The 16,864-nt window shown below is 40.6% G+C and overlaps 1 protein-coding gene across 4 annotated transcripts in view; it reads right to left on the bottom strand.

The window, feature by feature from the left end:
- The window catches only part of nrn1la (neuritin 1-like a), a 218,337-nt gene that overhangs the window by 55,421 nt on the left and 146,052 nt on the right, over positions 1 to 16,864 (bottom strand). For all 4 annotated transcript variants that reach the window (XM_061969875.2, XM_061969878.2, XM_061969877.2 and 1 more), the window contains one exon: positions 5,711 to 5,861. In XM_061969875.2, the coding sequence (XP_061825859.1) occupies positions 5,711 to 5,861 (151 nt within the window). The remainder of the gene's footprint in view (positions 1 to 5,710; positions 5,862 to 16,864) is intronic.

Genomic DNA, 16,864 nt, shown 5'->3' with positions numbered 1-16,864 from the left:
AATATAAAACAAGTTACAGGATGAATAAGAATATTATTTAAACGCTAAATTAAAAATGTGGGTGTTTTTAAAATTTTTAACATTCTCTGCAGACCTGAGGACCTGCAGCAGGCTGTTCCACAAATGGGGGATGTAATAATGGAATGATGCCACCCTGTGGGTCTGGGTACATCATTAGTCATCATTTTCTGTGTATTATAATGTGAATGGAGAGAAATGATAAAAAATACAGTGTTTAGTGTTACATATGTCACGGCCCGGGCGCACTCTAGTGCGCAGTCATCTGTGCGCTGCGCTGAGCCCACCTCAAAGCGCGTCTGCACCTTCATTGTCCATTCATTTTTGGTGACTTTATATACTCTGGACCTAGACGTTGAGTCCGCGACATACATGGCGGACAATAACTAAAACAGTCTGCTTTGCCAGTCCAAAAGCATTCGCTGTTTTCCATGGTTTTCCCTCGACGGCCAGGTAATACAAAGCACTCGCTACCGTTTTTATCATATCCACGGGAGCCCTCATTCTCGTTGTGTCTCCTTTGACAAATGGACAAAGTTTTTCGGTAAGTAGAATCACAGCTGATTTGGACATTCGAAAGTTCTCTTGCCGTCTGAGAAGTGTTGTATCCTAAATAGCTGCAATCGCGAGTTTCCTTCACTTAAGGTATTCATGTGCAGAGGTGGGTAGAGTAGCCAGAAATTGTACTCAAGTAAGAGTACTGTTATTTTAGAGCAGTGGCTCTTAACCTGGGTTCGATCGAACCCTAGGGGTTCGGTGAGTCGGCCTCAGGGGTTCGGCGGAGGTCAAGACACACCCGACTCATCGTGTAAATACAAACTTCTCCCTATCGGCGTATTACGGATACGGCAACAGCTGACTGGTTTGCAGGTGTGTCATTTGTTGTGAGTTCATGCACTGTGTTGGTTTTGTTGTTTGAACAAGGTGATGTTCATGCACGGTTCATTTTATGCACCAGTAAAAAAACATGGTAGCACTTTAGTATGGGAAACATATTCACCATTAATTAGTTGCTTATTAACATGCAAATTAGTAACATATTGGCTCTTAACTAGTCATTATTAAGTACTTAGTAATGCCTTATTCGGCATAGCCTTATTATTACCCCAACCCTCTAACCCTGACCCAAACCCTGACCAAATACCTCTAAATTAAGTCTTTATTACTTAGAATATGTTCCCCTAGTGTCCAAATAACTCTAAATTAAGTCTTTGTTACTTAGAATATGTTCCCCATACAAAAACATATAACTTTGTCTTGAATTTGTCTTTATTTTTCACTAAAGAAGGGTTCGGTGAATGCGCATATGAAACTGGTGGGGTTCGGTACCTCCAACAAGGTTAAGAACCACTGATGTAGAGATTTATTACTCAAGTAAAAGTAAGGAGTAGTCACCCAAATATTTACTTAAGTAAAAGTAAAAAGTATGCCGTGAAAAAAACTACTCAAGTACTGAGTAACTGATGAGTAACCTGTTCGTTTAATGATGACGGCAACAAATAATGCACAAAATACATAAAAATAGCAATGAGCAAATTCAGAGCCAGGAATATCTAAAACAATAATATATATTAAATAATAATACATTAAAATAAAAACATTAAGGCAAATTGAGCCACAATAACTTAACAGCACCATAGGCTCAGTAGGCATTCATTGATTGATTGATTGAAACTTTTATTAGTAGATTGCACAGTACAGTACATATTCTGTACAACTGACCACTAAATGGTAACACCCGAATAAGTTTTTCAACGTTAATCAATTACTTAATAAATGACCAAGTAGAGGTGATCTACCTCATATATACATATACACACCAGTGACGTGCGGTGAGGTTGATGGCTGGTGAGGCACTGACTTCATCACAGTCAGATTTACAAACATATGAACCCTAAAGAGTATCTTATTCACCATTTGATTGGCAGCAGTTAACGGGTTATGTTTAAAAGCTCAGACCAGCATTCTTCCCTGCTTGGCACTCAGCATCAAGGGTTGGAATTGGGGGTTAAATCACCAAAAATTATTCCCGGGCGTGGCGCCGCTGCTCCCCACTGCTCTCCTCACATCCCAGGGGGTGATCAAGGGATGGGTCAAATGCAGAGGACAAATTTCACCACACCTAGTGTGTGTGTGACAATCATTGGTACATTAACTTAACTTTAACTTTACACATACAAACTGTAGCACACAAAAAAGCACATTTAATAAAAAAAACGTTATTATGGTCTTACCTTTATGTAATATATTGGGTTGGAGGCAATAACCAGGCGAGGTGATGAAGTACGTCTCTTTACACACTTGACGTCAGGTGCGCAACACCACGTAAATCGTTGGCCAACCAAAAAGTAACCACAGTACGCTATAGCCAACATTAACCAGGAGATGGCAACAGACAAACATAGATCACTCTATTACAGTCCTCCCCTTTTAGAAATGTAGAAGTAAGTTACTCAAAAGAAATAAACAACCCAACCAAAAAATGCAGCAGCTCAATAAGAAGCCAAAAAGTGCAAAAACAATAATGTTCGTGTTGGAGGAGTTGTGAATGAATGAAATATGAATTCCGTGCTGCAGTCTGCAGGTGTACCTAATGTTACGAACATTATTGTTTTTGCACTTTTTGGCTTCTTATTAAATAACTTTTTTAAATAGATTCAATCTTGCACGTGGAAAGTTTAAGTGTGGGCTTTAGTTGATATAACACTCCCGTCAGGGGGTGCATTCTATGGCGGGGGTGCAGGAGGCGGGATTACTGCGAGCCTCACACAGTGCGTCTTCACAGCAGTTTTATGATTGCTCAGCACAAGAAATACGTTACACACACGGTTACACACAGTTACTTACACACAGTTGTTGACAAAATACACTGTACATTATATACCTCAGCTAACTAAACTATGGAAATGTATAATATAATTCATATAGCAATACGGTCTCACCGCACAGCAGGCCAGCAGTTAGCCGAGTCATTGCGCAATCCATGTTGAGGCACAACTGAGTGACGTGCTTCAACTGGCTGCTGTTCACCGCACCGTTTCTTCTCAGTATTTGAACGGCAAATGTGAAAATTCAGCGATTTTGAATAAGAATAATCTAAAACTGGTGAAGTTAAATGGAAAATAATTTTATAGTATAATCACTGCAGTGTTTCCCACAGGACAGGCATCTATTTGTGGTGGTGTGGTCGGGGGGCGGGGTGTGGCGGCGGCAGCGCCGATGACCAAGAAGAACGCTGAGTTGGAATATAATTACAACATTTTATGTACATATTTATATACAGATTTGAACAATTAGTGATTCACTGAAATATATTTATTAATTGTGGTTCTTACAAAAAATATATCTTATAAAATATAAAAGCTAAAATGTCTCTTAAAGCTCTGCCCCTTTAATTAGTGAATACTAAATAATGTAACTTTAGCCTACTACTACAACCATATTATTTACCAGCAACATGAAGTGAAACAGAGGCAGAGGTGTCCTGCCACAGTCAGTCAACCTCCTCCTCCTCCTCCTGCTGCTGCTGAACAGGTCGCACCTGTGGTCCGGACTGTAGGCCTACCTCCTCTCCAAGTCGAGCCCTTTTCGGCCGTTGAAAATATTTTTCTATACTCATCTGTGTGAAGGAGTGAACATCCAACATTAGAATTTATTACTAACGAGCAGAAGCGCTCTATGTACAGTGCCGTCTAACCTTAAGCGGCAGCAGCTCAACACATGCAGGGTTCAACGTTAAGCTTTTTTTCTACTTGCCTGACTTCTCAAATCTACTTGCCCCAATATTTTTACTTGTCCTGCCTAGGTTTTTTTCTGGCTGTGTAGTGCTCATGGCTTATATCTTACTAAAATTCTTCCCGTTGACTATTTACAACACTACACAGTAATTATTATTATTATTATTATTATTATCTATAATTACATTTAAATGGCATTGCATACATGTAAAATTAAATGCTATTTCACATTATTAGACCAGTAGCAGTTACACCCATCTGAACAGGTCAGCCACCTGTTTAAAGCCCGATCACAGTTGAAATCTTTAAATGAAGGGCCTTTAATGGCCAAAACATTAACCGGGACAACATTTTAACAGCTGGTTGGCTCAGATTTTATTCTTTTCATTGCATTCACATGCTGCAGTGGACAGTGGACAATTTAGCTTCAGTCCATGTGTGTTTATTGACAACAGGGCTATAACCTGGACACGTTAGCTCGCCGGTGAAATCGCGGATTAACGTTAAATATATGACGAGCCGCGAGCGATGCAGCTATAACCTATCTATCTATAACACCTGTAAAAATGAAGCAATGCTACCACGCTAGCAAGCGTTAGCTAGCCGGCTATCAGCCACCAAGCTGCTAACTATCGCCAAAAGGCACCATTTAAGTTTTTTTCCCCATGGCATCCTGGATCAAGGCTTTCAGCAGCTTTTGGACGTTTGAGGTAGAAACGTAGGAAGCGCCATCATTATGAAAAGAAGCCGGCGAGTATTTTGATCCCGTCCCGTTACAATGCATAGTAGGCTACCGCCACCTACTGCACCGGAGGTGTAACTACAAGCAACATTCACAGACAGTCCCATTGCTTTTATGAGCGGTCGAGCGAGTCAAAAGCCGAAAAATCCATTTGTGGCGGACGTAATTCTTTCGTGGCGGGCCGCCACAAATAAATGAATGTGTGGGAAACACTGCACTGGATACATTTAACAATTTAATTAATTTTTTTTCTTTTTACATTTTTTTTCTTTCCATGATGGCAGGAACTGTGCGGTCGCAAATTATCCTCTGCATTTGACCCGTCTCTCTTGATCACCCCCTGGGAGGTGAGGGGAGCAGTGAGCAGCAGCGGTGGCCGCGCCCGGGAATCATTTTTGGTGATTTAACCCCCAATTCCAACCCTTGATGCTGAGCGTCAAGCAGGGAGGTAATGGGTCCCATTTTTATAGTCTTTGGTATGATGTGGCAATATGTCTAAATTCATATAGCCCTCCTGTTTTAATAGTTCCCAGTTTTTGTTTTTTTAAGCCTCAATGAAAAATAAAAACATTTCCGTTACCTCATTTCGTTGTGACACATCTTGTTGCTGGTAAAATTAGGCCTTCAAATTAAAAGATTGAAAAAGCACAACAGTAAAACAACACACTTGCACCATAGGCAGACAGGTCAACAAAACACAACACAACACAACCCTCCTCCCAGGAACAGTCGGGGTGTTTGTTGGTCACAATTGAACTAGAAAGACCTAAATTGACCATATTGTCATCCCTCATTTGCCCTTATTTCCCAGAAAAGTTTCCCCTAACTTCCGTGTGCCAAAATAACTTTGATAGTTTAAGGAATTATCTTCAGAGCGGTTTTCACCTGTTTGTTGACTCATTTGTTATTAAAGCAGGGTTGTACAGCACATTCCCATTAAAACTTTGCAGACACATTCCTTATTATTACATTTTTGTGAGAATATAGTTAACACTTTTTGGTACAAGTTGTCCAAACCAAACTGACACAGTCATGCATGTATTTCTGGTACCTAAAGAAAATACACCAAAGACCAAATACACAAGCGTGCGCCATAGGCAGCAACAACGTTGATATTTTGTAGTGGAGATCGAAAGTTTGGTGAAATATCTTTTTCTTGCAAGTTTTAGACAATTGTGACTGCTTTATTTTTCCAGTGAGCTAATGCACTGACCTGCAGATGGAATGTATCTCATGTGTGTCTTCGCCCTTGCCTGTGTTGTCCGTCATACTGTCGCCCAAAGCCATGAGACAACGGGCAAAGCTCTTGTAGATGGAATGACACCTTCTGGTTGAAACTGCAGTAATGGAGCCAGGGCTCACCACTGGAAAAGACACAAAAAGGAAAACAATTAACAAAAATCCCACAATATTATATATCATGAAAAATGGATTAGGTTTAAAAAGCGCTTTTCTAGCACCTCGCGGAGAACAGAGAACCCATCATTCATTCACTCCACATTCAGACGTGGTTGGTGGTAAAGAGATGTCCGATAATGGCTTTTTTGCCAATATCCGATATTCCGATATTGTCTAACTTTTAATTACCGATTCCGATATCAACCGATACCGATATATACAGTCGTGGAATTAACACATTATTATGCCTAATGTTGTTGTGATGCCCCGCTGGATGCATTAAAAAAAGTAACGAGGTTTTCCAAAATATATCAACTCAAGTTATGGAAAAAAATGCCAACATGGCACTGCCATATTTATTATTGAAGTCACAAAGTGCATTATTTTTTTAACGTGCCTCAAAACAGCAGCTTGGAATTTGGGACATTGAGGAGGTTGAGGTGGGCGGGGTTGGGGGGGCGGGGGGGGGGTAGCGGGGTTAGCGGAGGGTGTATATTGTAGCGTCCCGGAAGAGTTAGTGCTGCAAAGGGTTCTGGGTATTTGTTCTGTTGTGTTTATGTTGTGTTACGGTGCGGATATTCTCCCGTTTGTCATTCTTGTTTGGTGTGGGTTCACAGTGTGGCGCATATTTGGAACAGTGTTAAAGTTGTTTATACAGCAACCCTTAGTGTGACCTGAATGGTTGTTGACCAAGTATGCATGGCATTCACTTGTGTGTGTGAAAAGCCGTAGACATTATGTGATTGGGCCGGCACGCAAAGGCAGTGCCTTTAATGCCTTTACCTACTCAGTGGCCTAGTGGTTAGAGTGTCCGCCCTGAGATCGGTAGGTTGTGAGTTCAAACCCCGGCTGAGTCATACCAAAGACTATAAAAATGGGACCCATTACCTCCCTACTTGACACTCAGCATCAAGGGTTGGAATTGGGGGGTTAAATCACCAAATTTGATTCCCGGGCGCGGCCACCGCTGCTGCTCACTGCTCCCCTCACCTCCCAGGGTGGTGAACAAGGGGGATGGGTCAAATGCAGAGAATAATTTCACCACACCTAGTGTGTGTGACAATCACTGGTACTTTAACTTTAACTTTAAGGTTTATTGGCGCTCTGTACTTCTCCCTACGTCCGTGTACCACTCCGTACAGCGGCGTTTTAAAAAGTCATAAATTTTACTTTTTGAAACTGATGCAGATAATTTACAATATTCCGTTTTAAAGCATTCATCGCCGATAATATCGGCAGTCCGATGGACATCTCTAGTGGTAAGCTACATTTGTAGCCACAGCTGAGTAAATGTGATTTTTAATTTTTAATAAATGCTCTATATCAGGGGTGTAAAACTCATTTTAGATCGGGGGCCACATGGAGAAAAATCTACTCCCGAGTGGTAAAATCACGGCACGATAACTTAAAAATCAATCAAAGTTTATTTATATAGCCCTAAATCACAAGTGTCTTAAAGGGCTGTACAAGCCACAACGACATCCTCGACTCAGATCCCACAAAAATAAAGACATCTTCAGATTGTTTTCTTTGTTTAAAAATAGAACAAGCACATTCTGAAAATGTACAAATCATAATGATGTTGTTTAGTTTTTTTACACTTACATGTTGCGGTTAATAGTATTTTACCTTTATTTGTCGTTATTTATACTTTCTGAATAAATGATGTGATAATGTTCATCAGTCAACTCATTGGTGTTCATTTTCAATCTATCAAGATAAAAAAAATATCAAAATCAAATTACAGGATGTAATTTATTAACCTGATTCTCGCCAGATCCTTGTTGTTTGCTGAGCTCCACACAAGGATCTGGGAGTTCTCAATAGGAGATGTATTTCAGAAGGCGGGGCCTTGTAAAAAAAATCCTTGTATGTGATTGGACAAACCACTTGTCAGTTATCTTGAATGACGTGCTACTTCAACCACTCACATCGAAATCAACCCGTGACGCTGATGAGAGCGACGCTGGGAAATCCAAAACAGAACAGCCGACAGAGCGAAAAGTCAATAAATGCCTTCAAAACCGTTCTCTGTTCATCTTTTAAAGAATTAATATTCGATAGATTCGACAAAACAGTTGCAATAGCAGAATCAATGTCAGCACACGACTCCTCGCTGCGTGCCGCCTTTGTTGTTTGAATCAAACAGCCGCTTCGGCGCTACGTCACATCTATGAAATCCCGCCCGGCGATTATTTGTTGCTATCTTGAAAGAGTTTGCATTGCCCTTGATCCCAGATCCTTGTGTGGAGCTCAGCGAACTACAAGGATCTGGCGAGAGTCAGGTTAGTTATTTATGACTGGTGCACAATTTTTTTATTTTTTTTTTACATAAGTAGCAGAATCTACAAAGACACAAATAATTGCTATTGCAACATCTAGTGGACACATTTAGAACAGCAGTTTCTTTCATTTAAAAATTTCAGCTCATTTTTATACTTAGCAAACTCATCCCGCGGGCCGGATAAAACCTACGTTTGACACCCCTGCTCTAAATAAAAAAATATTTATATTTTTACATTGTCATTATGGGGTATTGTTTTCAGAATTTTGAGGACATAATTGTCACGGCGGGGGGGTCGCACCTTACTGGGATGCAGACGGACCACTCCGGAAAAGGCGTACAGGTAAGAACATGATTTAATCTTCAAAATTAAACACGTACCAAAAACACAAAACAAGCAGAAGGAAAAGCGTGCCGATCGCACGCGAAGCTAAGGCTACCACTTAGCACAGGAAGCATAGACTAGGAGACAAGAAATACAAACGTAACAGGTTGCGTGTAGCAAGCATGAAGCCAGGCCGACTCACCGACAAAGGCAGGCTTAAATAGTCCCTCTGATTGGTGCTCGGAAAACAGGTGAGCGTTCCGAGCACCAATCAGAGACAGGTGGAAACAATAAGCTCCCATGGTAACTAAAAACAAACAAGGGTGCACAAAAACAGGAACTAAGGGAGTCCAAAACTAACAGAATATAACAAAAACATGATCCGGGCCACGAATCATGACAATAATGAATTTATTCCTTTTTGTAAGCAGGCTGTAGCAAACCAAAATATGGAAAAAGTGTAGCGCTGTGACTACTTTTTTAGGTGCACTAAAGCCAGACTGCAAAACTCTGTGAACAAAGGGGTTCCAAACTGCACACAGCAAAATGCATGAACCCTACAATTTGACGCTTTGTGAGTCAGAAAGGATTAAATGAATCATCAAAGAAATTAATCATAGGTCCCCTTTAAAGTTAAATCCTAAACTTCTGCAAAAAGCATGCTCACAAACACACACCCTATCACAAAGCAGTCTCACGACTGACGGGAGTTTACTTTGCATCGTTGTTTTTGAAGTTGAAAGTCCAACATTGTTGAACCACACTAAAGGAAGGCGCCTGCCTTCGACAATTGACAAGTTATTGGTTGATGTATCGTCAAGTCATTATCATTCAAGTCCGTAGAGCAGTGTTTTTCAACCACTGTGCCGCGGCACACTAGTGTGCTGTGAGATACAGTCTGGTGTGCCGTGGGAAATGATCTAATTTCACCTATTTGGGTTAAAAATATTTTTTGCAAACCAGTAATTATAGTCTGCAAATGACGTTTTGTTGTTGAGTGTCGGTGCTGTCTAGAGCTCGGCAGAGTGACCGTGTAATACTCTTCCATATCAGTAGGTGGCGGCCAGTAGTTAATTGCTTTGTAGATGTCGGAAACAGTGGGAGGCAGTGTGCAGGTAAAAAGGTGTCTAATGCTTAGACTAAAAATGAACAAAAGGTGAGTGCCCCCAAGAAAAGGCATTGAAGCTTAGGGAAGGCTATGCAGAACCAAACTAAAACTGAACTGGCTACAAAGTAAACAAAAACAGAATGCTGGACAACAGCAAAGACTTACTGTGGAGCAAAGGCAATGTACATCCGAACATGACATGACAATCAACAATGTCCCCACTAAGACGGATACAAACAACTGAAATATTCTTGATTGCTAAAACAAAGTAGATGCGGGAAATATCGCTTTAAGGAAGACATGAAACTGCTACAGGAAAATACAAAAAAAAAAGAGAGAAAAAGCCACCAAAATAGGAGCGCTGTCATGTCTGTGTAATCATGTTTTGTTTTGTTTAGTTATTGGACTCTTTCTGGTTGTTCACTCCCTTGTTTTGTTTCCATAGCAACCCATTAGTTTTCACCTGTCACGTCACGCACCTGTTTCACGTTTTGAGTCACGCACCTGTTTTCGTTAATCATGTCTGTGTTATTAAAGCTTTTCTTTTTCTGATGGTCAGCCTGGCGACATCGCATTTATGCTCTGCACACTCTTTATCCTCTCAAGCCATGTTCACAGTCCCATGCCACAGTAAGTGTTTTGTTTCGTGTTCTTCGTTAATTGCCTTTGTGCTATAGTCTTTTTGGTTTCATAGTTTGTTCTCCGCCACTGTGCGCGCTTTTCGTTTGTTCTTTTTTGATAATATTTAATAAATCATGTACTCATATTCCCGTCTCGCCCGAGCCAACTTTCCGTTGCCTTCCGGAAAAACAAAACCCAAGGACCAAGTCTTGACAAGCGCAAGCAAGACAAGAACTAAAACACCACACACAGGAAAACAGGAAAAAACTCTAAATAGGTCACGTCGTTACAGTACACCTACTTTGAGACAAGAGCTATATTGATGCATGATTGGTTATGCTTTAAATTCATATCCAACAATTGCAACAACGACTCTTTACTGTCAACTGAGTTTTGTTTTTTAATGATTTCTGCTGGTCGTGTGCCTCCGGATTTTTTCAACACTAAAAATGTGCCTTGGCTCAAAAAAGAAAAACACTGCCGTAGCGTATGGAGGCTTAAAATGATGGCAAAAGAGACGTTTAATGCGGAGGGGCTTCTCTCTTCTGAGAAAAAGGCAGAGCTGTTTGATTAAGCTGATCCTCTTTTTTATCTTTTAAGCGTTGGCAAATTGATGCAAATAAAGGACTCTGAGCAGCAATGGTATAGCAGCTCTAAATAGCAGATATTACCATCACACATTTGACAATGTTGTCTTCCCTCCATTACACTCAGAATGTTTGCTCTTTATTAGGATTGCTTGCATTCTCAACCGGATTGAGAACAATGCTTATTAAAATGATTCGTGCTCATTGCAAAGTTGTCGGCCGAGAAGGTGGAAGACTTTAAAAATGATGGAAGACGACGGTTACAAAAAAGAAACATTGAATAAAAAGTGACCGTCCCCGCGTCGTCGTCACGTCACGTGCAAAGCAGCTGGAGAAGTGCCGCGCATGTCACATTTGATCTCGTAGCCCATTCATCCAGAAGAGGCTGACAGGCAACAATGACTACCTGCAAGTTGATTTTCAAATATGAATAAAGAATGATGACAATTACAAACACATCACATTATTCATATTATGCAATAGCTAACAAAACACATAAGGTGTCAGTCAGCACAGCTCACTGAAGCCATTCATCTGCGCTGACTTTATGAGATAGAAATGCATTAATGCAGCTGATGAGATGCAAATGACCGTGGAGTCGGGGCTAAATGCGGAATGTGAAAGAGGAGCCCCCCTCTGCAACTGCATCCTCACAACGTCTATTGCCTTTGAGCAAGGCACCTACTCTAGCCTAATAGTAGACTAAATTGTCCATAAGTGTGAAAGTGAGTGTGAATGGTTGTTTGTATTTGATTGACTGGTGATCAGTCCCAGCTGCATCCACCTTTTAGGCCCCTTCTACACAAAGCTGGATAAGGTTATCTAGGGTAAATCCCTCGCCCTCCATCCGCCGGCGCAACGCGACCTAGTACGCATGCGCGGAAAATGCGCACGTCATAGTTACCTCCAGTTTTGCTTTGTGTGCAAGTTCTTATATTTAACTTATCTGAACAATATCCAGTGTTGTGGTATTTAAATGAACTGGAATCCAGTGTGCTGTGGGGTCCTATTGTAGTGAATCACACCTGAGCCATCATAAATTAATCACATCTTTAATGGACATGTAAAAGTAAACAATGTGACAAAGAACATTTTACAACAATCAATCTAGGGATCTAGATATCTGGTCAGGACACTCCTCACTCTTTTGCCTTCACCTTCATTGTCCATTCCTTTTTGGTGACTTTATATACTCTGGACCTAGACGTTGAGTCCGCGACATACATGGCGCACAATAACTGATACAGTCTGCTTTGCCAGACCAAATGCATTCGCCGTTTTCCGTAGTCTTCCCTCGACGGCCAGGTAATACAAAGCACACGCTACCTTTTTTTTTATCACATCCACAAGAGCCCGCATTCTCTTTGACTCTCCTTCGACAAATGGACAAAGTTTTTCCGGTAAGTAGAATCACAGCTGACCTGGACATTGGAAAGTTCTCTTGCCGTCTGAGAAAGGTTGTATCCCAAATAGCTGCAATCGCTTTCTCTTAAGGTATTCATGTGTGATTTCCACAAGCGCCTGTACAGACGGAAGGAGAAACATGGGCATGTCTGGATGACTCGACTACATATTTCCAGTGGTTAGCTCCGAGTTACGAAACCGCTTTATTATGAAGCTGGCTGTGGCGCGTTCTTTCTGACGTCACTTCCTGTGTGGGGCCTAGTCTTTCTGGCGTCACTTCCTCTCCGAACTCAGTTTGTAAACGATCAATGAGTCCATACAAAGCTAAGAGCCGGAGATTCAAGAAATACACGATGCACTTACCCGTGTAAAAAATTGTCCGAGGAGGGGGACCTTAAACGATGGGTTAGTGTGACTGAAACAGGGCTTAGGCTAAATAATTATTGGTTTAAGGGGTTATCCGGCTTAGTCACTAGATTGGGCTCTAGCTCTCCCATGACCCTGTACAGGAGAAGCGGTCTAAAAAATGAATGCATTAATGAATGTGCCCTTTAAAGTCCTGTGAGAATAACCCCCTCTCCGAAAAAAAGACTCAATACCGAAGTTGGTCATTAGTGTATCTCTTTAACAGATGCTGAATGGCCCATCGTTTAGGTTTTTAATATCTGTCTGGAGCTTGTCAGAAGGGATTTCTAACATATTTTCAAACTATACCCGTATGGTTGCTTGAGTTACAGTATATACCTTTTAATAGTTATGATTTCTCACAACAGTAAGTGTGTGTTGTGAGTGTGGAGCTCTGTTGGCTCTTTATAACAAAACCTTTGTTTGTGTTTTATGAGCACACCTGAGTTATATTGGCGATTAGTGGGATTTTTTGTTCGGCTGGGACTTCTACATGTCTTCCCTGACTCTATATTTGAGGTTTGGACTACGGTGTTTGCTAGATTTATGTTTTAATGCATCCAACTACACTCCTAAATTTTTTATTTTTTTTCCCTGCTTGTTTAGCTAGCTTCCTTTATTATTTTTGCTAGTTTGTATTTTTGTGAGTCCCGTTGTATTCCTTTGAGCTCATCTTTTGTTCAATTAAAGACGACATGAGCCGTAGTGTTTCCAACATGGCGACTTTCTCCCTGAATCTGGCGACTTTCCAACTCAATTGTCTCTCAAAAGCGAATAAAGACAAATCTACTGACTTTTTCAGATGTTTTGAGTGGGGATATCCGATAATGGCTTTTTGCCGATATCCGATATTCTGATATTGTCCAACTCTTTAATTACCGATACCGATATCAACCCATGAAAAGAAAAAAAATGTAAAAAGAAAAAAAAAAAATTTAATTGTTAAATGTACCTAGTGATTACACTATAAAGTTATTTTCCATTTAACTTCACCAGTTTTAGATTATTTTTATTCAAAATCGCTGAATTTTCACATTTGCCATTCAAATACTGAGAAGAGACGGTGCGGTGATCAGCAGCCAGTTAGGCACGTCACTGCGTTGTGCCTCAACATGGATTGCGGACTCGGCTAACTGCTGGCCTGCTGTGCAGTGAGACCGTATTGCTATATGAATTATATTATACATTTCCATAGTTTAGTTAGCTGAGGTATATAATGTACAGTGTATTTTGTCAACAACTGTATGCGTGTAACGTATTTCAATCATAAAACTGCTGCAAAGACGCACTGTGTGAGGCTCGCAGTAATCCCGCCTCTTGGTGGTAGAGAATGCACGGGAGTGTTATATCAACTAAATCCCACACTTAAACTTTCCACGTGCAAGATTGAATCTATTTAAAACAATTGTTTAATAAGAAGCCAAAAAGTGCAAAAACAATAATGTTCCTGTTGGAGGAGTTGTGAATGACTGCAGGGCCACAACATTAGGTACACCTGCAGACTGCAGCACGGATTTCATATTTCATTCATTCACAACTCCTCCAACACGAACATTATTGTTTTTGCACTTTTTGGCTTCTTATTGAGCTGCTGCATTTTTTGGTTGGGTTGTTTATTTCTTTTGAGTAACTTACTTCTACATTTCTAAAAGGGGAGGAATGTAATAGAGTGATCTATGTTTGTCTGTTGCCATCTCCTGGTTAATGTTGGCTATAGCGTACTGTGGTTACTTTTTGGTTGGCCAACGATTTACGTGGTGTTGCGCACCTGACGTCAAGTGTGTTGAGTCTGTTCTGAAATCTACAGTAAAGAGACATACTTCATCACCTCGCCTGGTTATTGCCTCCAACCCAATATATTACATAAAGGTAAGACCATAATAACGTTTTTTTAATTAAATGTGCTTTTTTTTGTGTTACAGTTTGTATGTGTAAAGTTAAAGTTAAGTTAAAGTACCAATGATTGTCACACACACGAGGTGTAATGAAATTTGTCCTCTGCATTCGACCCATCCCTTGATCACCCCCTGGGATGTGAGGGGAGCAGTGGGCAGTAGCGGCGCCGCGCCCGGGAATAATTTTTGGTGATTTAATCCCCAGTTCCAAGCCTTGATGCTGAGTGCCAAGCAGGGAAGAATGCTGGTATGAGCTTTTAAACATAACCCGTTAACTGCTGCCAATCAAATGGTGAATAAGATACTCTTTAGGGTTCATATGTTTGTAAATCTGACTGTGATGAAGTCAGTGCCTCACCAGCCATGAACCTCACCGCACGTCACTGCAACCGATACCGATATATACAGTCGTGGAATTAACACATTATAATGCCTAATTTGGACAACCAGGTATGGTGAAGATAAGGTCATTTTTTATAAAAAAAATAAAAATAAAATAAGATAAATAAAATAAAAACATTTTCTTGAATAAAAAAGAAAGTAAAACAATATAAAAACAGCTACATAGAAACTAGTAATTAATGAACATTAGTAAAATTAACTGTTAAAGGTTAGTACTATTAGTGGACCAGCAGCACGCACAATCATGTGTGCTTACGGACTGTATCCCTTGCAGACTGTATTGATATATATTGATATATAATGTAGGAACCAGAATATTAATAACAGAAAGAAACAACCCTTTTGTGTGAATGAGTGTAAATGGGGAAGGAGGTTTTTTGGGTTGGTGCACTAATTGTAAGTGTATCTTGTGTTTTTTATGTTGATTTCATAAAATAAAATTTAAAAAACGATACCGACAATAAAAAAAAAACGATACCGATAATTTCCGATATTACATTTTAAAGCATATTATCGGACATCTCTAGTTTTGAGACATTAAAGCTCATATCAATCAGTAGTGAATGTATCAACGAGCAGCTAGTGCTGCCGTGAACCCCTCCTCACAGGCTGTCAGGCTGACAGTAGCCTCCCACAGCAGTCCCAGCTGCAGTCATAGGCGACCCACACGCCTCCAGACTGCAAATGAAATGCACATGTGTAAAGCTGCAGCTGTTTCCGCCTAGATTTACAGAGTGAGATGTAAATGTAAATGCTTCTTCACTGTCATGTCAGGCTAAAATAAGTCAGTTCAACGTCAAGAAATTTGGTTTGTATGCGCATGTCACAACCTTCCAGTCGTTTAATCAAAATTAGTACTCTAACAATACAAGACAAATATTATTTAAATTTAACCCCCACCCCACCCAACCCAAAATAGCATCAACAGAAGTTTATTTGCAGTTCTAATCATAATTAGCATCTTTATAAACTCACTTTTGTTTATCTCTCCTACAATGTTATTCCACTCCTACGATGTCCATTGCAATCATTTATGCAAAAGAGGCAATAACGTCATTTAGCAACTTTTAGGACACTCAACAGCTACTTTCCTTAGGCCCTGTCAAATAGTTATTTAGCTTGTCAGCCACACTAAACCATCGTTTAAGGTTCACCTCCTTGGATAATTTTTTTACACTGGTAAGTGCGCCGTGTATTTCTTGAATCTCCGGCTCTTAGCTTTGTATGGACTCATCAATCGTTTACGAACTGAGTTCGGAGAGGAAGTGACGCCAGAAAGACCACGCCCCACACAGGAAGTGAGAAAGTCAGAGAAGTCAGAAAGAACTCGCCAGAGCCAGCTTCATAACAAGTAGTCTCGTAACTCGGAGAAAACGCGCAATGGCAGCTATTACATCTCAGACGGTAACATTACCATGAACTGATTAACGTGGACCCCGACTTAAGCAAGTTGAAAAACGTATTCGGGTGTTACCATTTAGTGGTCAATTGTACGGAATATGTACCGTACTGTGCAATCTACTAATAAAAGTTTCAATCAATCAAACATAGCAATGTTGAGCGACGGTTTTGGATAAGGCCTGGAAGAACGGCAGCCTGGTGGGATATGTTTGTCACCGAGTGTGTTGTGTCAGAGGAACGGAAAGAGAACTTTCGAAAGTCCAGGTCAGCTGTGATTCTACTTAGTGAAAAACTTTGTCCATTTGTCGAAGGGGAGACAACGAGAATGTGGGCTCTTGTGGACAAGGGAGTACTACGGAAAACAGCGAATGCATTTTGGACTGGCAAAGCAGACTATAAGTTATAGTCCGCGACGTATGTTGGGCCATTACTCAACGTCTAGTTTTGTACTCCATAACTATTGTGAAGCCATGAAGTGGTTGCGGCCGTAAAGTACGACTGCCAATTTCAGCCTACAAGCACAGTGTCCTGACCAGA

Source organism: Nerophis lumbriciformis, linkage group LG10, assembly GCF_033978685.3.
Source record: "Nerophis lumbriciformis linkage group LG10, RoL_Nlum_v2.1, whole genome shotgun sequence".
Lineage (NCBI taxonomy): Eukaryota > Metazoa > Chordata > Actinopteri > Syngnathiformes > Syngnathidae > Nerophis > Nerophis lumbriciformis.
This window is presented reverse-complemented; position numbering and strand designations above follow the sequence as displayed.